At 39.8% G+C, this 24572-nt stretch overlaps 1 protein-coding gene across 1 annotated transcript in view; it reads right to left on the bottom strand.

Annotated features, from left to right (window-relative positions):
- Positions 1-24572, bottom strand: part of KCNH5 (potassium voltage-gated channel, subfamily H (eag-related), member 5) — a 159725-nt gene that overhangs the window by 40463 nt on the left and 94690 nt on the right. Inside the window, exon 8 of the mRNA XM_010584153.1 lies at positions 11178-11377. Coding sequence (XP_010582455.1) covers positions 11178-11377 — 200 coding nt within the window. The remainder of the gene's footprint in view (positions 1-11177; positions 11378-24572) is intronic.

Here is a 24572-nt window from a genome sequence, read left to right as displayed (position 1 = left end):
CTGAAGGAGCTTGAAGACATGCAAAGACGGACCATTCACAATAGAAAACACCACATTTTGCTCACATCCAGAAAACCTAGTCTTCAACAGTCTTGATGTAGATGACCACTTACCAACGTGTATCCAAACACACCTAGGGTTTTGTTTCAGTGCCGTACAGACATATAATAAGTAACCTGCCCTGGAGGGCTTACAGACTAGAAAATCCAAAGAGCTTGAGATTAGAGCAAAAAGAAAGTATTATGAAACCTTATGAAATGTAAAGTAAAGGTGAGTGAAAAACTGTCCTGTGAACATGAAGATGTCTTCATAGCAGACCAATTAAATAAGACCTTCAATTAATTCCTTACCTTAAATAGCTTTCCCTACTGAAATAGTAACACAAATACTCCTGAAGAAAGTGAAAACCTGTGGTTCTTGTTAGGTTTGTAAACTGTGTCTTTAATATTTGCACATCCTCCTAAACACACTAATGTCCTTATAACCCTAAAATACATGGTAGCTAATTGCACTGAGAAACATATAAAACCTTTTAAAGTTTAAATAGAAAAAAGCACGAGATTAAGAGCACTCTGGAAGTCTCCTATAAAGAAGACTGCAGATCGATAGTACTGATTAATTTCTCATTGTATGGAATTAATCTGGCAGCTTGCTCTGCAGACAGGGACATTGGGTCAATGTGTTGACTGCCATTGAATATTAGCAAACAGAGGGAGACTGCTAACCCTGCCTAAGTTTTGAGGCAAATGGTCATGTTAATATTGAAGTAAAGCCACGATTTTCATTTCTGTTTAATGCAGAAGAGGTATAAAACACATTATTGTAAAGTATTACTAAAAGCCCTAAAGCATAGAATGGGAAAATAGTAAACAATTTCTAGTTTAATAATAACATTTAGTCCCTTTCTTATTTCAATAGATCAAAGTTCCTTTGCAGTCAAAGATACAATGAATGCAAAAAGGTGAAGTTGAAGTTATTCTCCTATTCTCTGGACCATGATGGTCTGAGGCAAGGAACGGGCTATGCAACCACCTGCACTAACCTCTTGCACTCATGATTTTCATATCAGTCCCAGAAAACCTGGTAAAATTATAGCCTAGAAGGCCTTGATTTAATGTTTTCAAATTATATAGGGTAGTTGTTCCAATGGACAGCTACTCTCTCTTAAAACTTGTGCTGTTTCTGAACTGATTTTTTTTTTAATTTTCAGACAACAGCTAGTGGATCTCATCATGCTGCTCAGATATAAGACCTGCAATCATCAGAAATCTCTTCCACATGTAGGTGTTTATAGAATATGATCAGGTCATCTCTCGATCTCATCCTGACTAAGCAAGAGAAATGATGCTTCTTGTGCCTAACACTATGAAGCACAGTATCTCTTTGGAAACTTCCCCACAGCATGAGGTTTTCTCACTTACAACCACCTTCTCAGATCTACCAGATCATTAGTTTTTCTTTGATTGAACACAGAATAATCATTTGGTTTAATGCTATTTTTCTGTAAAAAAATCTTGTACAGAACACATTAAAATACCCTGCATAAGTTTGTTTTATCATAAAAATTAATAACAAACACATTTGACAAGACATATTCTCCATAAACCATCATTTGCATTAGCAATAATGTCTTGTCTGAGTCACTGTTGATCATATCCCATATCACATTTCCATAATTTTATTAGGGGCAAATGTCAATTTTACAAACTTATACTTACCTGAATCATTCCATTTACCATTAGAAATATAGGCACACCTTAGTTCTTCCAGTAAAAAACAAAAATTATTTTTGAGAGTGATTGTTTCACCTCAGCCCTACTTCTGGATCAAACAGAAAGCTCGTCTTTATTACAACAAAATAGAAACATGCCATCTTTCTTCTTCTGAATAGCAATTCAATGAAAAATTCGGCTTTCTTTTGTATCATGATGGATGATTTTTAACATTTTTATCTGCTCTTGGGCCTAAATCATGCTTAGAAGCTTTTTACGTCCCTTTAGTAACTTTCAGTAATGTAAGTACTTCTGACTTAACAAGGCCATGAGCTATGAATTCTCAAACACTGCTCTTAAGAAAAATGTGTGTATTCATGCATGACTGATTTCCAAATTTTATCTTTTAAGCTTCCAAACTGCAGGAAAAATTGGTTAAACTATTGCAGAGGTTGTTACTGTAAGATTCAGAGATGTTCCAGGACCCTTTGGTTTTTGGAGTGTAAATTAATTGTGTCCCTCAAGAATAAAAGCCACTTGGATGCAAAGCAGCATATTGTTTCCTCACAAATACAGAGTTAAATACAGAGTATTAAAATGAGCACTCAAAGCATTACTCTTTTTATAGACACAACAAACGTATCTATCATCACACACTGTAATATGAAGAGACAGAAAAAATTCCATTGCACAGAAAAAGCCAGTCTTAGAAAGCATAATTCAGGAATTTTCTGATGGCATGATAAAGTGATTCTCCTAATGACATATTACTGTATAGAGATATATACGGAGATATCACTTATCAACTAGTACCGCAGTAAATGAGTTATGATCCAAGAGTTAGCCAGGAACAAATATTCTTTATTTCAGTTTTTTGTCTGCTACACTGCAACTACTGAGAACAGAGAAAGAAACAGATGAAAACTAAAAGAAACACCGAATATTAAAAGATTTGGCAAAGGAGCTTTGACTGATAAGGATAAATGTAGATAGAGGTAGGAAAACAAAAGAGCAAAGATAGACAATCTCAATATCCAGCTATGTGTTTACTGTATGCTCCAAGCACAGAACTTCATGAGCTCCAACCTGACTTTGCAGCACTTCTTTTTGAGTTTACAAATACCAATGTCATGAATTCAGAGGAGTCTCACAGATGCCACCAGTTTCTCTGTTAGTTGTAATGTAGAAAGGGGTTGTTGGTGACACAGATTATGGTATGTAGTAATTTTCCTGCTTCCAAAGAAGACACATGATGTGATATAGGATCACACAGAAGCATTTGGAAGCTAATGATAAATAGTCCAAAGATTCTAAGAGCAGAAAATGAGAAAATGAGCACTTCAAATTCAGATAAATATTCTTCTGAAAATGATCCCTTATTAATGATACAAGACTTTGACATTCTTATTGTGAAATGCTCTTACTGAGATCTCAGCATTTTTAAGGCAGCATGCAACTAAAAAGATAAAACTAGTAACAACACGGTTGTACATGAGTCCATATGATGTACAAATGCACACACATGGGTGTAAAAGAGAAATTCAATTTAAGGGAGAGGATATCCTGTAATGCTTAATCTATTGTTTCGCTGTTAGGGAAATGCCTCCAACACTTCATGTTAGTAGAACCAAAGTTCAGCTGGGAAATTTGTTCTAGCCCATATATTCTTTCAGCAGCGTATCAAAAAGCACCAAGACAAATTTCTGAAGAGGAAATTTCCTTAGAGATTTCAAGACATTTCTCAGTGAAACCTCTAGTTTATAAGCAAGGCAGGATATTAAGGTTGCTGACTGCAATGCTTTCCTAACTGATGGGTTTGGAGCACACAACTTGGAGCAGGCAGTCTGCAGGGACCAGATGCTAGGGCTGCTACAGAAGTTGCTTCGTAATAAATCTGTAGCCACAGACTTCACAGTCAGCTTTCCCATATGCATTGAAGCAGCATGAAAGAACAGAACCTGCTACATTTCAATGCAAAATCAGAGGAGAAAGTCGAATTTTACCCAGAGGAAAATCTTCACCGGCTGTAAAAGCTGTGTTTCTACCAGAAAAGGAGCAAGGCTCCATGCCACACATGAACAGTACACATGTATCCACAAAGACCTGAGCCACTACAAAGCTGAGAGAGGAGAAAGTAAAGCACAGAATAACATTTATCACTTCCCTTCTCCACAGAGAAAATTAAACCTCGTCAAAGTCAGTATAAGACAATTGCTGAGCTCTGCCATCGTCACCTGGCACCCAGCTGATACAAACCCCAACACAACGACACCCAATGCAGAGATTCAACACCGCTGTCGTCTCTAGAGCACCCTATGGCATACGTAAAATGCTGGCAGCGAGTGAAAAGCTTGCGGTTGCTGCTAGAGATTGGGAAAGGCAGTAACCAGCTCAGGAAGACTTGCAGGGAATTGGCACAAAACATCTCACTATCTTTTCAGCTCAAGATCTGTAAAGGGGGAATAAAATTCCCAAGGAGGTTCCATCTGATTTTTTTCCTCTCCCATCCGTTTCCTCAGCACGCTCAGGCAGTTTAAGATAAGCCCCTTGAACAGTTCAAAGAACTCGATGGGGAGCAGAGATTATTAAAAACTCAAAGAAAAGCAAATGAAACTAAACAAAAACTACAGATTAAGAGTGTGTCCAAACAATATCTTTTAGGACGGGTTTAATTATTTTTAAAAAAATCTTCCCCAGCTGTAAAGCACTACAGGATGGCTTAGCAAATATTACAGAATCTGTTAAGACTTGTTAACAAAAAGGGCAGAGGCCCGTGAATCATGAATGCTATCTATTTGCAATTCTCTTTCAGCACACAGGATTCTCACTTTTGCGGGGTTGCAGCTAAGGGATATATTGACTGATATTCAAGCAAAGAGCTTAGACTGCCTTAGCGGTGGAATAACAAGGACTGTTTCCTAAATGAATAACCATAACAAATATTGGAGTTACTAAAAAATGTCGGCTTTGACAGCAAATAAAATAAACTCCTCCAACTTCTAACCAGTTACAGGCCACAGATAGCTCTTTTTATTTTGTGGAGAAAGGCCACTCTGGGTTTTCCGACATATTCAGCAGTCATAATCAAGGTCAGTTCTTTCCAAAAAACCACAATACCCTCTAGGCACCTGACCAAGTTATTCAGATTTTTAGAAGGATTTGGCTCATTTGAATGTTGAATGCTTTTGCAGACCTGGCTAAAAGTGTTACATTTGGCACTGGATGGAGGCCAAAGAGACAAAGGTAAGAAAACAGCTGATTGGCAAATCACAGAGCATTTTCCTGTAATAATCAGGTAATTTTGTAAGTAACTCAAAGGTGATGTATGGAACTGAGCAGTTATTAACCCTGCATGCATTAGGGTAATCTTTAATACATCACTGAAAATCTTGGCACTAAGAATTGAATTTCAGCAGCAATGGTGTGCTCTGTTTTAATTGCACTAAAATCCAAGGTCACTTGTATTTAAATGCTCAGAAATCGAGATCTGAAATTCAAGTCTAATAAGTTGAGTTTGGTTTGTTATTAATAATACATGAGCTGAACCAGTGATCAAAATGGTTAGATTTAGTGGTATAGCAACAAAATTAACTGGTTTTTAACTGAGTAACAAGTGTTAGAGACATGAAAAAATCCGTAGAAATCGGCTCTAGATTACATTAAATTCAGCTTTGTCAACACAGATAGAATCTCGCTAAGGGTCTGAAAAATGGGGGAATCACCATGTGTTTTAAGGAATCAAGTGGTTCACCAGCACAAGGCCTGCTGGTTTGTCTAATGCACCGAGAAGTGTGGCACACTAGTAACATTCACTGATGACCTGAAGTAGCAGATCCCAGGTCGCCTAAGGGTTGTACAGCATAGGTTTTAGTGTTTTCGGTTTTGCTATAATATCCATCCTAAGCACAATCATTACATGACCTTCTAACGGTGCAAAGGATGGCAGACTACGGGGAATTCTATCATTAAAAATCAACTTTTTAGATGACAGAAAGAAAAATAAACATCAGAAAGAATATGGCATACATCAAAGAATCTCTCAAGTCACAACATTTTTTGGACTGACAACTTCTGGCACAAAGGTCACCCTTGCAAGAATGAAGACGATCAATGGATTTTTTTTTATTTTGTGCTTTTTCTGGAGGTGCCTGTATTTTCTAACATGCAGCATTGTGTAAAGACATTCAAGGGTGAAAGCATTAAGAAAACAGATCTGTAGAAGACCTTCCCCTAGATGTGGTCTCTCGAACTGACAGCCCCTCTGGCAGTTCCATCCCCTTGGTGGCAGTGCTCAGGAAAATGCCCGACCCATCCACTCAGGTACTTATTCCCCCAAGAAATAAGCTCATGAGCTGCTCCATAGCCCTGGCATTTCCTCAAGCATGACAGGTTCATAGTTTAATCTGTACCAATCCCAAGATGAACACATCCAAGAAGCAGAGATAATTGTGGATAATCTTTCCTGGCTCTGGACAGTGCATACAGGAGGTAAATAATCCATACCATCCACAAAGGTGAAACAGAAAGCCCCACTGGTGCACAGGCCCCGCACTCGGACCCGTGTGAAGGACAGTGAGACCCTGACCGTCTCTCCTGCATCCCACTCTCCAAAGAACCGTGGATTGCAACTGTTACCTGGTCCTAGCTCAGCTCTGTGAGGTGAGGGAAGACTTCTTGTTCACCTCGTCCCGATCTGCAAGGAACGACCAACAACCCCGCCTCTACAACGAAACAAAAATACTTGTCCAAACGATTTTTACCTTCCCTCTTCAGCAGGGAATTGTATGTAGCTGTCACACCTAATTTTGTAGAAGTTCTCTTTGGCCACGAAGCTTGGAAGCCTTCTACCCCGGTCATCCACGAGGAAATCCAGCCAGCACTTACAGACACCTCTATGGGATGGGGCACCGTAGGAATGGCAGCCTGATTCCCCTATTCGTCTCAGGGTATCACTAATTATTACTACAGCTCTTGAAGATCTTATTAACAGCAAACATGACTAAACTGCACTGTCCTTCTGTAGATTAATGTTTACTAAAGTTACAACCTGTGTTTATTTACCATAAACCCATCTCTCCTGTATGAAAGCTTAGTGGGCCAGCAGTGAATAGTTTTAATACTGTGTTATTTTCCCATGATTTCCATTTCAGTCATTGCAATGTGGAATTGGCTCTCATTATTCGAATCGCCATTGATGCTTAGGTTGAGACTAAATAGACGCCTTTTTTCTCTTTCAACCTATGGCTTTTCTGAAGGAATCAACTGTTAAAACATGATAGACATTTATTTAATTGCTTTCTGAGCAAATCCTAAGCCATACAACAGCATAGAGGTCAAGAAGAGAAAATCTTTGGGTTTTACTGACATTTCAGAACGTTATCATTAGATGAGACCTTGAGACATCTGCATGTTAGTTAATGGTTGTTCTGCTTTCATGTATAATGACCTATTTCTTATAGAAGAGCTAGTATCTATAAATTTTTCATTTGCTGCCTAGAGATTTCAATAAAAACTAAGAGATTTGAATTCAGTGTGTGTTTCATATATCAAATTATTACTGTAAAGATTTTTTTCAGCTGCTTAAAAATGGTCATACACAGAGAATGTACTGCCTCCTTTTTACCTCTCTCAAAAAAACAGGTTCTGCTGGATGAGGGATACTGTTTAGTATATAAAGGCTTCTTAGGTTTGTCATGTTTTTAGCTCTGCTCATTATTAGATGAATAACCCCGAAACCTGTAGCATTAAACATAAAAAAAAAATTCCACCTTGTTTGAGCCACTGTTAGACCAGGAGGTAACAGTCCATGTGCATGTATTACATATATCATCCCAGCTGTCAGAGGAGGGCTCTCATGTTTAAGTGATTTAAGATTATGGATCAGAGGCCACTTGCTTCCCCTTAAGTAATAATAATAAATATGCTAATGCTTTTAGTGTCATTTTTAATTCCTTATTTGTGAACACTCGGAGACAGGCTGAAGTGCTGTGGTTTGAAGACAGGATTTGAAGATGAGCTATTCCCAAGGAGAACAGGGAAGCCAAAATTGTATGCTTAAGGCACTGTCACTTCAATGTGGGAGAACAAGTCCTCTTCCACATACAAGGACAACAGACTGGGCCTTTAAGACAAAGTTTTGTTTGGGACAGCTTGCTCTCACAAGCAGCAGGGACAGGATCTTCATTTAACTTCCTCCGTGCTAACTTCCACTTTGTCTTCAGTTCCCATCTAAGGACTCATTCTTACCAGTATTAGGCAAGACCTTCTTTTGGATTACAGACTGAATGTGTCATTCAAGGATAGGGATTTGACATCTGCCGCAACAAAACTACACATTAACTGGTAGCAATTCCAATCAAGTTATTAACTTATATTTTAATTTCAAGCATATTAATTTAAAATCTTTAGTTATCAAAGAAACACATGCACATGTGTTTATTTGCACTCCATCAAATTGCTAGGGTTGTTCATCACCATAGGAACCTACTGTAACACTCATATAAGAAATTTCATTCTTTGTTAGTACATTAACCTTCTTGCTCTTTGAATTTGGATTTCAAAACAAAGCCATTTCAACATGCTGAGTGACTGAATGAAATGTATTACAAATTTGTGGCAAATGATGTTGCAAAACACATTCCAGGGTGACAATGCAGATATATTTGGAACAGTTTAGGATGTAATACTGTATGTTAGTTTGAAAAACATCCTTCGATGATGGAAACTGTCTGAGCTGTCTGATGGAAACTGAAAAGTTGAGAAATTCCTCACTAATTATCATGTGTCGTGAGCACACGTGTTTTGCAAGATAATAAGAAGCTTACTGAAAAGTTCATAAAAATTAAGGAGAATGGGAAATCATGTGATGCAAAGATATCCAGACAACAGACTGGTCAGAATCTCATTATTGGAGCTTTGAAAACTAGACTGGAAGAAACCCCTAAGGTCACATCCAGGCTGTCAGACAAAGCAGTGCAGAGAGGCAATTCAAGACCTGGGGCAGTAATCCCCTATTCCAACCTACGCTGGAGCACTACCTGGATTTAGCAGCTCAGCTGCAGGTGCAGTGTCGTCCCGTTAGCCCCACTGTGTCTACAGTAGTAAATCTGACTTGACTCTGTGTACCTTGGAGGTCCCTACAGTGCGCTCCCATCCACTTGCTGCTCTAGGTTTAGTACAGATGGATTCAATTTAAATGCAGAGGGTCTTGAAGGGTAATGAAGGAACTAATGCAAGAGAAACGATCCACCCTACGTGACTAGTCTCTGGGACCGTACCACTGTTTCTATAATTTTTCAGCTGGGATTTACAACATTTTCTCATTTGTTTTGGTGAAGCACATCATAACACCTTCCTGAGTGAAGATAAAGGTAGGAAGGCTGCCTGGCTATGACACAGCTTTCCACCCTTTTGCTAAAACAAATCCTGACTTTGGCTAAGGTCCTGCAGCTGAAAGCAAACTGCCTGATCCTTACACTCATACAGACCCCGGGATGCTCAATGCGGGCACTACAGGCCGCTGGTGCTGTTGCTTTTGCAGACTTGCAGGCTGTAAGGGATACAAAACACCAAAATATTCAAACCGGTGCTCAAGTTCTTACTTTTATCTTGTCTCTGTTCTTCTGTAACATGGGCTTTTCTGGGAAGTTCGATTAGATGCAACTACTGAAGTCCAGATGCAGAGGTTCCTGAAATCCTTCCACTGTTTTAAATACGTTTTGGATCCAGGCCTAAGTTTAGGCAAGTCTTTACCAAGGGAAAATTGTTAAAAGCCTAAGTCACAGATTTTACAGCCATATTAATTATCTAGCTAAGCAGCCACTACTATCTTACAGACCAGAGAACACTGCTTACCATGAGTCGAAGATTATGGCTCTAACTGCATTTTTATAATCTATAAAACCGGACATGCGGAAACTATGGAAGGAAATTTCAGTAATTAAAGCAGAGGTTCTCCTAATTAACTGCAAAGCATCATTAAAATCTAATGAAACTGTAGTGGAATAATACAGGATTCTGGCTTAACTGCAAGGAGATAAATGCAAATGAAAGTTGAATTTTCACATGGTTTTGAGTTTACACAATAGGACTGAATGCATTTACAGTAGTTTACAATATAAAAACTCACTTTTAACACTGTATGAATCAGCATTGGGAAGTTAGGGTATTAGTGTATAAGAAGTTAACGTATTAAAGAATGTGGCATGTTGAAGCACAAGAATCAAAGAAATCAAAATGTTTGTTACTTAAAATAGTTGTATTTATGATGGTAAACCAAATTTCACAGCAGATGATTAATAAGATAACTGCTGTTGCATTAGCATGATGTAAGACTAAATTTTTCAGGGTAGCAACTTCATCTTGGCATATCTGAACAAGCTGCATCATCATCATCCCATATTACGCAACAGATTCAACTGAAGCAAGAACTTCAAAGATCTGCAAGCACTAGACATTTTAAGATATTAATCTGCCATGACGCTTCTTTACCCTCCCTCGGACACTTGCCTTTTAAGTTCTTGGGAGGGAAATCTTCATGGAAACCGGAGCTTAAATGCCTAATTTCAGCTGATGTATATCAGGTCCACAGAAGCCACAGGAGCATTGCCGATCTCCATTGACCAAAAATCTAGACCTAAAACTGTTGTATCTTGCCTACATTCACGGTATTGCAGGTGGAAACCCTCCTATCTAACTTCATCTCTCTAAAATATCCAAGGCTAGACAGACTCGCTGCACATACCATGGAGAAAGAGAGGCCCTGAGCACAATTCACTTGGTCTGTCCTGGCACACCATGAATCACTCTCCAAAGACGACCTTCTGCTTTAATCAGCTTTTGAAGAAACCTAAATGACCAGTCCTTTCTGAGGGCTAAAGTCCTGTAGGACTTCTACCCCGCGTGGCTGCCAGCAGCGCCGCATTTTCTGTATCTCCCTACCAAAGGCCTTAAGTTCTAGCCGACAGATTTTAGCTCAAGGAGATCAATCTCTACTGCCATTAAATCCTATACTAATTATGCTGATGGATATGTTGATGTCCTGGGCATCAGCAAAAGGTCTAAGCCAATCAAACTCATTTCACTGCAACTCACAGATGCCAATACTTTTCAGAATAATACTGATGTAGGTTAGACACCAAATTATGTTCTCGGACTAATTTGAAGACCAATTTCCCGTTGATTTCAATAGTGAAGTACATTAAAATTATTTAGAATTTAGGCAAAGTAACACTGGAAAGCAGAAAACATTTACCATAATAAAAAAAAAAGGCATATTTCCAAAGCAGCAAAACAGTTCTTTTTTAAAACATCCAGCTTTTGATCCAAACACAAACATAATTATAGAGTAGCATGCAGTTAAGAATTTGTTAGTAAGTTATATGCTGTTATACAGTCCTGTTTCTAAGAAAGTACACAACAGACACAAGCTCTTGCTATCTAAATTGTTACCTCGTGTACTCATACCTTCTCTGTGTCAATTCCTTTAGACATGGACCAGGTTGAGACAATATAATCCATGACTCTTTCACTAAGGCCTTTTGGGACTTGATATAATTTTAGGAAATCCCTCACATTGTTCAGCATCTCATGGTATCGGTTGGTGTTGGCATACATTTGCTGGAAAATGGTGGTGACGTTTCCAAAAATAGTTGCATAAAGAAGAGCTGGAAAAAACCAAAGGTAGTTAAAAATAAATATGTATGCTCCAGTAAATGCTACTCATAAGCCAAGAATTTTATGTATGGTTACAAATTACTGCAAATACATAGGTGTAGACTGAAAATTTCTATTTATGCACACACTCTCACACACATACATGTACATAGTTATTTATTGAATTTACCCATACAGCTCATATAGCCACTCAGTATGCATTAATTTACAAAATCAGTCATACAGATAACGTCCACACATGACGTTATTTAAAAACAGCCGGTGCATTTTAACTCTATACCTTATACTAATCCAAACTAATTTTCAAATGTAGCTTCAGCCTGCCAGTAAACCTTGAAGGCACTATCCAGAGAATCTTGTGGATCTCCCGTAAGATCAGCTCAGCTAGCACATGCTATGAGTAGAGAATGGCCTCAGTCCCAAAGATGGAATAAAATGGAGAAGAAAGGAACCTGGGAAAAATGGCAAGGAGATATCTATACAAATGGGGTCCTGTGTCAACGGCCAAGATGTGCACAAGAAAGATTCACAGTGGCAATTCACAGACCAATTTCACAGCCAGCCCCAGCAGACAACTTGGGTATGTCATGTCAACTCTAGATGCCAGTCACTAATGATTCCAAAGAGAGAAAAATTAGATGAGTGAACAACAGAAAGTGCCATTACTGAGGGCATATGACTAGGGCAGGAGGAGGACATGGTAGAGTAGGAAGCACTACCTCAAGCCCACTCCTGCAGTTACCTTCTTTTCTGGTTTGATTCTCCCCTTTCCATACATGCCACCGTTACTGACAAGCTCAGCCAGCTGAGTTGTGCAACACCAAATAACAATGTGCCATATTCAAGAAAATCATGTTTTAAGTAAGCCTTTCCAACTGAAAAGGCATCAACCTCTGTATACTATTACAAATGTGATGCACTGAACACTATTTGATGGAGAACAGTTAATTTCTGAAGCCTAAATTCTGCAAAGCGTTTAAGAAAAAACTTAAATGCACACCTTTACTAGTGCTGTCTTGAATAGTGGTGGATTGAAAGACGTTCTTGAAGTCAAGCAAGTTTAAGGTGCCTTATTGAGTCACAATGTAATTACCCTTGCAAGCAAGCCCAAAATGACGTTCTTCCATTAGGCATTACAGATTTTGCAGAAAAGAGAATTATTCTGATATCTCATAACACCAATGTGCGGCATTACTTCTGCTCTTGACATTATCAAATACACAGAAATGTGCCTGTCATTTTTAATAATCTTTGCTTGGAGGTACTTTATAGCAGAACGCAGCTATGCATTTCCATATTGCTTTTTTGAAAAACAACTGCAGCCTACAAATGGCAAGAAATAACCTACTGTGAAAGGAAAAAATGTCCTCCATCTCTCAGTGCATAATGTCTTCCCTCTACGCAACACATTTCTACCTCATTCCAGAAAACTCACTTTGTTTCATACTAATTGACTAATGTTCATCACCCCTATTTGAGAGGTGGCATTTTTAAGGAAACATGGTGCTTTCCTAAAACCTGTCTAATAGAAAAATTGTACTTCCATTTCTCACAGTGCTTTTTACTATGTCCATGTAAAACTTCGATGCTGAAGTTCATCAGAAATACGATGTTCATTGTTTTATCAAAGCCTTGGGTTTTTTCATCTCAACACACAAGATCATATCAAACAAGGTCACACAATGTGTAGCAAAGGTGAGCGTGAGGTTTCAGTTGTAGAAAACACAGCAGATTAATATTCTGTGTGATGTCCAGAAATAAATCTCTTTGCAAGGGTAGGTTTTTTCCCTTGCTTTACTGATTGTTGCATCATACTTGCTAGCTACTGAAAGGTTTTCTCTACCTCTGTATCCATTCAGATATATATCAACTCTCACTCAGAGTATAAGACTATGTCGATTGTAAAAAAGTCTAGTTGGATGAATGCCACCTGACTTTTTTCTTTCTTCTTCTTTTCAGCTTTCTCCACTCTTTTGGACTTTTGTAGGACAAACTTGATGAAGTGTCACTTCTTCTAAGTGCAACATCCCTCATCCTTCTGAAGAACAGTTGCTGATTTATCATGAACTCAGCTCATCAGATATGTGAGTGCACAATATCTCGTCTTGCCCTCTGGCGTTAGATGCATCTGCAATTTACTGTGACTATAAATGTAAAGAGAAGCCATAACTGTCCCCAAAATTCTGCCTTTCTGCATGAATAAAATTCATGCAAGCCTGTAACTCCAGGTAGACTGCATATGCAATTACAATGCATATAACCCAACTGGCCATGCAAACCTACACAGAAGACAGGCTGATTGAAAATGTGACACAGTGCCCTGTAAGGTTGGGGAAAAAGAGATTCAACTCTTGACACCTGCCAGGTTGGAAACAGCTAAGAATGCCATGGTGAAAACAGCTTGTCTGAAGCAACTGGCACATATTACCTTCTCTGCAAAAAAACGACTTTGGCAGAGACAATTTGTAGAAAATATACAGCCAGAAGAGAAATTCTAGTTCTGTGTCTCCTAATATAGGAGTACTTAAACTAATATAATTGTACTTAAAAAGAGTATGGTCAAGAAATTAAGGATAGAATAAATCCTTGGATCAAGCCTGCAAAATCGCTGGAAGCATTCATTACCCAGCAGTACCTCACTAAGCCAGAATTCATGAACCTACACACTGTAGAGTCCACACAGACAAAACCAGCATTATCCCTCTGTTGGAAATCAAAGCCTTCCTTTGCCTCCTATTGGAAATGGTAAAGACACATGGTTGAGTTCATCTAAATATTCCACTTCTCTTACAGGTTACTGCATTGGGGGCCTTTGGCAAACATTTAAAGGGAACCCACTTAGATCTTCACAGCTTTGAAGCTGTGCCTCAAAGACTCTCCTCACTCGTGGTGCTTCCCTATGCCAACGCTGGTAGCTGCTGGGACTGGTTTGCCGGTTTTGGGGGGGAAAGTACATTTTTCATAATTTGGCACGGAAAATCCACCTCTCTCTGTAAATCAGCTCCCCACCCCTGTTCTCTATATGATACCTAGAAAACGGGATCATTTGAAAAAAGCTAATATTTATTGTTTTGCAGGTCTTGGTATGCAACAAAACAAGGAAATAATAAATACATAAATAAAATAATTCTCATTGCATTTGTTACACCTGTTGTGACACTCCTCTACAGGGAAAGGGTCCTCTGCTTTGGAGGGTCTAATGGGAAGAGGTTAGTCTGCCTTAAAAATACAAGTTACCTGCCTTTGCTCTTCCCCACCCAACTTTAGGCTGGAGTGATTGCATTAGCTGCAAATACAACAGAGAGGGGACAGAACAGAGAGGTGAGCTGGATCAGCTCCTTCGTTGGCAGAGATGTCTGAGCTTGGGGAGCCGACCACCTCCAGAGCACGGTGTATCCCCTACGCACAGATGCACACATGCAGGCACGTGCGCACACTGGCGAGCACCTAACGCTGCTGTTGCGTTTATCAGCCTTTGAAGGTTTAAGGCTCTCCATCAATAACCCTTAGGGCCTGTAATTAGCGAACGAAGATGTCTCAGAGCATCCCTATTTAATGAGCAAACGGTGAAGTGCCAAGAGTGAACCTTACCCCTCACCTTTTTAAAAACATAGGCAGAGGAGCGCTACCAAGGGCATTTCACTTTTGCTGTGTTTTAATTATTTTTGTCAGGCAGAACTGGCAGTAAAGATCATTTGCAAAAGGTTCTGAAGGAAATAAAAGACTGTGCCTCTCTTGACAGTATGAAGATTTAAACAAGTTCTAAAGAAATCTCCACAGTGTATGTATACATATACTTCAATAGTTTTAATTTAGTCTCTCTGTTTACAAGAAATGGGAGAGATGATGCTACAGAGGTTGAAGGCGAAATTACTTTACGCAATTTCTTGAATAACTAGTTAGGTCAAACTGCATTTATTCACCTTCTCTTTAATGACTTGCATTCCTCCAGATATTTCCTGTTATGTTCCTACAGTCATGCAACGCTCATTTACTTAATTGTCCTATGTGTGTAAATCTGGAACAGTCTTTACTAGATTTCATAGAGATCAATTTGATATAATGATGCAGAAATATTTTTTCTCAGTCCTAAAGGTGAGGTAGGTGGTTTAACTGTTATTTTAATTTCTATTTTTACTCTTCAGTGTTGAAAAATATTCCCTAAATTATATACAAGCATCTAAGTGCTATATATTTTTATATATAAAATGTGTGTTACTGTATTTGTACATATATAAACCATTTTTGAATGATTTAGCAACAGTGTTACGTAAATCTTTTTGCCTGTTTAAAAGCAAGGAACTTTCTAAAGAAAAATGATTCAGAGTTACGTAAATTATCCCAAAGCATTTCAGATCTCTTACTATCCTGACCGTATGCTAAGTATATCCAGAAAGGAACATCTGCCTTTAGGAACTGAAGGCTTGATTGAGAGATCTAATTTTCCCTATGGTCTGCTCTGTGCTAGAGTATTATTAGTCTAAGCATATACAATATGCCTCTAAACTGTAATTGTAAAGAAGAAGATAAGCAAGGTGAGTGTTGGTATCTGCTCCCAAGTAATGAGTGATAGGATGAGAGGAAATGGCCTCGTGTTGTGCCAGGGGAGGTTTAGATTGAATATTAGGAAAAATTTCTTCACCGAAAGGGTTGTCAAGCCTTGGAACAGGCTGCCCAGGGAAGTGGTTGAATCACCGTCCCTGGAGGTGTTTAAGAGGCGTGCAGATGTGGCACTGACATGGTTTAGTGGTGGACTTGGCAGTGCTAGTTTAATGGTTGGACTCGATGAACTTAAAAGTCTTTTCCAACCTAAATGATTCTATGAGTCTATGATTCTATGATGCCTTGATCCTGGAAAAATATAGGTATTCATTTTTGCATGCTTAGGCTAGCTGCAACTCCTTCAATGAATTTTTGGAATTAGGTATTCCTGCAAGATTATTAGCTTAATATTATTAAAGCTGTATCATTCAGGAGAGATTCGATACAAATTCCAATATATAGATACCAGATATAATTAGATAATAAGCCCAGTACCCAAATATCTGATTTACTATTTTAAAAGCTGAGCAGTTTTCTGTTATTTCTTTCCACCTCACCTTAATACATCATATTGCAAAACTTTTGCAGGCGCTATTGGGTGCAACGCCTGGCAGCACAGTGCAGTGTCCACCTCCTAAGTCCAACAGCCTCACTGAGATGCAGCAGCAGCAATAGGCTGCTGCTGGCACAATAAACAGCTTTCTTCAAATCCATCAACACCATTCAACAAAGCCTATTACTTGGAAGAAAATAATCCTTCTAAGCCCCCTCCCTTATGACTGTTTTATAGCACTTTTTTAATGCCGCCCACCTCTACCCTGCAGTGACACTCCTGCCTGCCAGCTCTGCTAGTGAAAGCACCAACACAACCCTGTGGTTTTACAGGTCTTCAAAAGGCCAATTTTGATTTTGAATCCTTGGCCCAAATAAATATTGTGCTCTTAAAATACACTCCCCCATTCCAGTAATGCTGACGCCAGTTTTACATCAGTGTTCAATCAGTGTCCTAAATACAATTACTCCCCATTTACAGGGAGGCGATACCAACACCAGAGCAATACTAGCTTTCAAATTTTACTTCCAAAAGTACCCAAAGTAAAAAAAAAAACCTTTCCTCCAATTACCCCTGCAGTCATACCACTGTACTATCCCACATAATCCAATATATTTATCCTCCCACAAGCCCCAACAATGCAGTGTTAGACCCCCTTTGCAGAGGAGAAGCTAATGGGCAAAGCTCTGGATTCAACAGTGAACTTCAGCTCTGAACTTCTTGCCAAAATCATCTGACTGCTGAAATTAGGGGGGAGTTGGATGCAATTGTGTCTAGATAAATGCACACCATGGCCAGTCTGTTCCATCATCACCATATCCTATACGCTTTACATACAGTGCCTGCACCCAGAGGTATGTCCCATTTTGCCAACGCAGGGAGGTGGTGGCCATCCACACATTCCTATATCCCATGCTGCAGTCACATCAGATGCACGGCTCCGCTGACATTCACCCTTGTTTTCCTGACCCAACACCTTCTTGATAATATAGTAATGCAAACTCTAAATTAAGAGGATCATGATATGTTGCAGTTTAACCCCAGCCAGCAACTAAGCACCATGCAGCTGCTCGCTCACTCCTCTCCCTACCCCCATGGGATGGGGAGGAGAATTGGGAGAAAAGTAAAACTTGTGGGTTGAGATAAGAACAGTTTAATAATTGAAATAAAATAAAATATTATAATAATAATAGTAGTAGTAATGAAAAGGGAAATAACAAAAAGAGAGAGAAATAAACCCCAGGAGAGACAAGGGATGCACAATGCAATTGCTCGCTGCCCGATGCCCAGCTAGTCCCTGAGCAGCGATCGGCCCCTCTCGGCCAACTCCCCCCCAGTTTATATACTGAGCATGACGTACATATGGTATGGAATATCCCTTTGACTAGTTCAGGTCAGCTGTCCTGGCCATGCTCCCTCCCAGCTTCTTGTGCACCTCCTTGCTGGCACAGCGTGGGAAACTGAAAAGTCCTTGACTTAGGATACGCGCAACAACTAAAACATCAGTGTGTTACCAACATTATTCTCATACTAAATCCAAAACATAGCGCTGTACCAGCTGCTAGGAAGAAAATTAACTCTCTGCCAGCTGAAACCAGGACATGATAATAAAGATAGGTCTGTAAAATCCCTGCTAACATTGATGAGATTTTTTTTTCATGAGAACTAAATTATTAGGTAATTAAGAGGATCATCAGTAGTAAACTATAGGAGCTCACATTTGCTGTTCTTCCCTTTATAGGGGACACTGCACAGAAGAGTGGAACAGCTGTTTTGGAGGTAGTTAGGCATTTTGCATACTTTATGCATAAATTCTTATAAAAATAAGGGCTTTCAACTGCACGTACAGTCACTAATTTTTAAATGGCGAAACTGGGGGCTTTTTTTTTCATGAGAGCACTTAGCTAACAGAAAATACTTACTTTAAAGCTCCAATGCCTCTCCACCATGCATATGTGATGAGATGACTACCTACATTTTTGTGCATAGTTGCAATCCAAGACTGCCTGAATTGGTATTGCAAAACACAGTCTTAAATTAAGGCTACCGTTGCCCGTAGCTATCAGTGTGTTTGGCTTCTAGCCCTGAGGGAGCGATGGACATAAGCTGAAGTTGGACATGAGTTGAAGGTTACTCAGCAGCATAGACAACAAAATTACGCATTGCCCCCCCGAGGATGAGTGGCCAAGGGCTGCCTGGGTCTGACGATGTAAATGTTCAGCAGCTTGAAATCACAGTTCACACACAACATCTTCCCTGCTCAACATCCCCTATCACAGCCACCCCATGTTACTAGATTACTTTGTTCTTTCACTTGAGAAACAGTGCTAGCTATCAGAAATACAGCCCTGTAGATGTTCAGCAGTCTCCTCTTGGCATTTGGATGCAATTTACTGCATTTTCTTTCAACTGGAAAGCGTAACATGTCTTGGGTTGGCTGGGGTCTGCTTCTCCCTCATCATATTATTCAAGGGTGTTAAGCATCATATGGGAAGGCGCAGGCTGAAAAATGGCTGCAATTACACCACAACAGGCAGCAGGGCAAATAGCATTACCCTGTGTTAGCATTGCCCTGAGGCAAAACCTCACTTTGCCTGAAAAATGCGTATCTTGTAGTGAAGGGGCCTTAACTCTGGAAACTTTTTCCCAAGAGCTCTGGAGTAAGAGGCTGAGAGTTAGGGCTTTTTCTACATATTTCATGCACAGTGGAAGTTGGATCTAATGGGTCAACAGCTTTTGGTGGTGACAATCGCTGGAGGAATAATTTAAGTTTCCATTTATAAGAACGGTATGGCATAAACACAGAGAATAATTAACTCGTGAAATGAGCCAAACCATTTCTTATACTAATGCTTCAGCATTCCTGTTTCTTCAGAAATCCATCACCTCCTTACCAATGGGCACATCCAGCATTTTGCATGCTGCATAAAGTCCTGTGCAATGGTAAATGTTAATTACAAGGCAATCACTTCCCTGAAGGAATTACAGTGGATGCGGAAGGAAAGCGGAGAGGCAGAAGATGACCAGAAATCATGAGAATTATGTTCAACATGAATGCCAGGAGCCCCATGCCTCTAGCACTTTGCTCCATCCCTTATTTATTGTTTTCTCCATTTTGAATATTATCTTTAACATTGCCTCATTTCCATGCAAATCTCTCCAGTATTTCAAAGAAAGCTGAATCGTGTCTGTCAAATAATCATCCACCCATCACATAAATCTTTCTCTTTCCTTTCTCCACCAAAGAAATAAGGAAGCTGCTTTCCCGGAGTGCTGTCTTTACTGTTATTCCTGCCCAACGCTGACACCTGTGGATCAAAACCATCCCATGTGCCTTCCTCACTGTGGCTCACCAGGTCAAAACTGTCACCAGTAACAAGCACAGGACACAAAGCGTTGCCAGCACTATTGAATGGAAGCACAGGAACCAAAGGGCTCATCTCCAGAAAAAAGTTCTCTGAGCAAAGTTGGCAGCTGTCAGTATTACCGTGTGAAACAACAGCTTGTTGCTAGATTTGAGCTGCAAGGTTTTTTTCTGTTGTTGATTTTTTTTTCTTTAATATTTTTGAGGGAATCTTTTAGTGGGACACCAGTTCTTGTCACATTAAGATGAACCAAGGATAGCAATGCTCCTGGAGGCTGGATGCTAAAACATCACTCGCACACTGAGGAACACCACCTAAATTGCCCGTCTTGTTAAAATATAATAGGAAACTTGTAAACACAGCTTCAAAGTACTGGACTGTACTGGAAGATGTTTCTAGTTCTCTGCTCCTAGGTTCTTTTTTTCTGTGTATGCCAATGTAAAAGATTGTACTGTATAAATCTACATGTTGGTGTGTTTTAGGTACTCACAAATATACATATATATACATGTACGTACACACAGATACACCTGTATGTAGGTGTAAAGGTAAACATACAATATGAATGGGCTCAGACTTTCTGCAGCTGCTAATTTTCCTTTCACTCTTCTAATTTGCTCATTCTTTTCACTTCTTTCAAATCTAATTTTGTTTATGTGTTTAATTAAATGTTCAATTTTATCCCAGCACAATTAATAAGAATGGATTTGGGACAATTAGACAAATGATTCCAGCTATAAAACACAAGCTACACATAGCCTTGACAGGTGTCGTAGACACACCTGTTAGCATAATAGTGCCTGCTTATACAATATCTGCCTGAAAATATGAATGAGAGAGAGCGCAGGTAAAGCAATGCCGCTTCTATTCAGTAGTTCCTTCTTTCTGTATTTTAATCATCAGCCTGAATTCTGGGTGAGGATAGATTTTTTTTAATGTAATTATAGGGTATTTTTAGGAACAAACTGAACAAAATAAAGTACTTAACTGTTAATATTAAAAGCCTCAAATTTGGAGATAATGTTTGCATCCTATTATTTTCAGAATAATTCTGCTTTGTAAAATGAACACAAAACTGGCTTAATTGAACTGAACAATAATGTTTCTTACTTATTGAAGTCATCTACAGAAGCACCTTCCCTCTAATTCTCAGTCCTGCAAATTCAGCATCTCTGGACAGAGCCGAACAAAATTTTGTATCCAAATTTTCTGTGATGCTGACAGTCTATCTCAAATTAAATTTGCCTTCCCTGAAGTGTTTGCACTAAAACCAAGGGAAAAAAGAATAAAGTTCCACAAAAAGTTGAAACAATTCACCTCCAGGTTTTCCAAAGATAAAATATTTCATAGCAAAACATTTTTCCTCCAGTCTTTTATTTTAAACCTTTGAAACCTGAACAGTGGAAGAAAATCCTATTTTGATGCAAAAAAATGTCTTAACAGCCTAAGAAAAATGAAACATTCATTATCTTCACACACACACCCAATTTATATTATAATGGAATATTTTCCACAAAACCTGGACCTGTTGGAGCGGGTCCAGAGGAGGGCCACAAAGATCATGAGAGGGCTGGAGCATGTCCCTGTGAGGACAGGCTGAGAGAGTTGGGGTTGTTCAGCCTGGAGAAGAGAAGGCTCCAGGGAGACCTTACAGCAGCCTGCCAGTACCTAAAGGGGGCCTGCAGGAAAGATGGGGAGGGACTTTGTACAAGGGCATGTAGTGATAGGACAAGGGGTAATGGCTTGAAACTGAAAGACAGTAGATTTAGACTACACGTAAGGAAGAAGTTCTTCACTGTGAGGGTGTTGAGGCACAGGAGCAGGTTGCCCAGAGAAGTTGTGGATGCCCCATCCCTGGCAGTGTTCAAGGCCAGGTTGGATGGGGCTTTGAGCAACCTGGGCTAGTGGAAGGTGTCCCTGCCCATGGCAGGGGGGTTGGAACTAGAGGATCTTTAAGGTCCCTTCCAACCCAAACCATTCTGTGATTTTATGAAAACCAAAAAATGAGTTCCTAGCGCACTGCTAGCAATCAGGGCCAATGCAAACCCCTTTTTGCCCGATTTACTAGCACCAGGTTTCCATCTTATCAGAGCATTTGTGCACATGACTGGTGTGAAGCCTGCTCCCCACTCCCACTAAAGGCAACGCTTGAACAGGCTGCTGCTCAGGGCTGGACCTCAGCACCTCTCATGTTTTGCTGAAATGATGCTGGTTCTGCCTAAAAAATTTCACACTAATACTTTCAGGCTTTCAAGGTGAATTAACTTTACCCTGCTTTGATTATCCACTTTGGGAACCTGTCCTTCATCGCAGTATTGATTTAGCTGTGGCAGATGCTGAGCTGTCACTGAGCCTGACAGCTTCTTCAGAGCTTCCTCGGTGCTTGTCTTGTAAAACAGTCAATAGCCAAGTGAAACCAAACTGCAAAAATGAGCACATTTCCCACTTTTATATTCTATGAAATCATGTGTGCTACTCTGTACTGCATCCTTCTGGGAGGAGGGGGGAGGAAGAAAGTTGGCCTCTTAATTTAGCATTCAGCATTATCAATTAACCCTTTATGTAGTCAAAGTACATCCACCTCCCCAGCCCTGACACATCGGTGGGACCATGTGTCCCATGACCCTTCAGTCAGAGGTCTGTGGCTTTGCTGTCACTCACCACCGCTACGAAGCCACTTCTCACCAGTGGAGGAGGGTCTTTGGGGAAGATATTAGTGTGAATGTGCTTAGAGAGAGGGTTTCATCTCCTACACAACGTCGATTTGAATCCCAGTATATTTGAGTAGTTTTTATGGCGTGTGAGAGAACATCTATGGTTCTAGGAAGATGCTCTCTACTTTCACCTTTGCAAGTGCCACAAGCTGTTCTGCTGAAGAGCAACGGCATGGCAAAATGGCAGGCACCACCTTAAATATATTTTTGCATTTTCTCTCAGAGGATCACAAAGCCAGACAGTAATATATATGTAGAACTGGACATCAGCACTCCAAACGTTACAAACAGATCTGTTTTCAGATGAAACAAGAGCTGTCTAAACACTATATCAAGCACATTAGCTCCACCTCTTTCCACGAGTCCCACAGTTCTCAACTGCTCCCTTCTCCATAATACCAAGAAATATCACTAGCCATCTATGCTGTCCTGGTAGAAGGCATTTGAGAATATTGAACAGAACGACAAAAGATTGCATACACTGGCAAACTAAAACAAATAAACAACGTCTGGCATTTCATTTCAGCCTCTGTGCATGTGTTGCTGAACTCTCCGTGACTATGTGAGACTGGAAAAGTGTCTTTATTTCCTGGCAGCAGGTCCTGGAGCTCTCCTCCTCCCTGTCCAGCTCCTTCTGATCAGCACTTGTTTCTATCTGATTACCTCTCTGTTTTCTTGCTCAGTATTCCAGGAAGGAGATGCTGGAATTAGATTTGCTGCATTTCCATTCCTACATTAACACTAATTTCTCTGAAGTCAATGAAATTACACTGACGTCTGGAGAGTATCTGAGGAGAATAATTGAGTGTATTTTATCACTTTCCTTTGACTTTTTTGTGGTTGTTTCGTAGCATTTTTAATTGTCCTGTTTCACTAAAATCCACTTATTCTGCTCTTGGATGCTGCAATGAAGTTATTCTCTTCAGGACTATGGTGTTCTTGCTGTAAAGCTCCAGACGCTGTCTGGAAGATGCCTGGGATACGTATGGCCCACAGAGACATGTACAGCCACAGAAGTGACATGCAGCATCACACCAACTGCCCATCTAAGCCAAAATCCTGCCTCTGTCTGCAGCCCCTTCCAGATACTTATGGTAAGAGTACAAGAAAGAAGGTGCACAGGGCATCTCTGCCCTGAGCTACTCCTTCCAAATTTCCACGAACCCAGAGCCCAGGGACTTTCTAAACTGCCAACTGCATCCAGAGCATGGTATGTACTAGCCACCGACCAGCCACCTCCACCAAGAATATCTAATTCCTTTCCACAAATCTATTTCTGCTTTTTCTAACCAAAACATTATGTGACAAGGTATTTTGTCATCCTATTCTGCAAGTCTGGCTGCCCCAGCCTTTACACTGGCTACTCCCAGCTCCCCTTCTGAGACAGTGAGTAATGGCTCTTCTTCACCTCCTGTGCACCGCTCCTGATTTTTGTAAGCCGTCCTCCACTGCGTTTTCTCAGTCGTGAAGAGCCCTCATCTATTTGATCTTTCCTTCTGAGAAAGTCATTCCATGCTTCATTCTTGTCACCTTTTAGACGCCCTTTTTAGTCTTACAAAAGCTTGTTGTAGAACAGTGCAGTGTGGTGCAACGATGTTCATTTCAATTACTTGTCTAGAAATCCTATTTGCCTGGTTTTTTTGACCAGTACTGAATATTGCACTGGTATTTTCAAGGAGCTATCTGCAATAAGTGTCAGATGTCTTTCCTGAGTGGTAACTGCTAATTTAGAAACCATTATTGTACAGGTATAGCTAGCTATTTTTTGCCTAAGTGTATTAATTTGCATGCGCTGACCCTGAATTTCATCTGTCCTTTTCACAATCGCTTCTGTGGTGGGATTGCTATATCAAACCAGAAACCCTAATTTCAGTATTAAGCTGAAAAAAGACCTGCAGCACAAGGGAGAAAAGCTGCACTTAGATGCAACTATGAGGTAAAGAGTGAAAAAAGTCTGGGCAAAATTAAATTGTTTCTTAAATTTTTTAGGTTTCTGCTAGTATCATGGCTT

The sequence above is a fragment of the Haliaeetus leucocephalus genome, unplaced genomic scaffold (genome assembly GCF_000737465.1).
Source record: "Haliaeetus leucocephalus isolate CR32 unplaced genomic scaffold, Haliaeetus_leucocephalus-4.0 Scaffold944, whole genome shotgun sequence".
NCBI lineage: Eukaryota > Metazoa > Chordata > Aves > Accipitriformes > Accipitridae > Haliaeetus > Haliaeetus leucocephalus.
The sequence above is the reverse complement of the archived record's forward strand: the minus strand, read 5'-3'. Positions and strand labels throughout refer to the sequence as shown.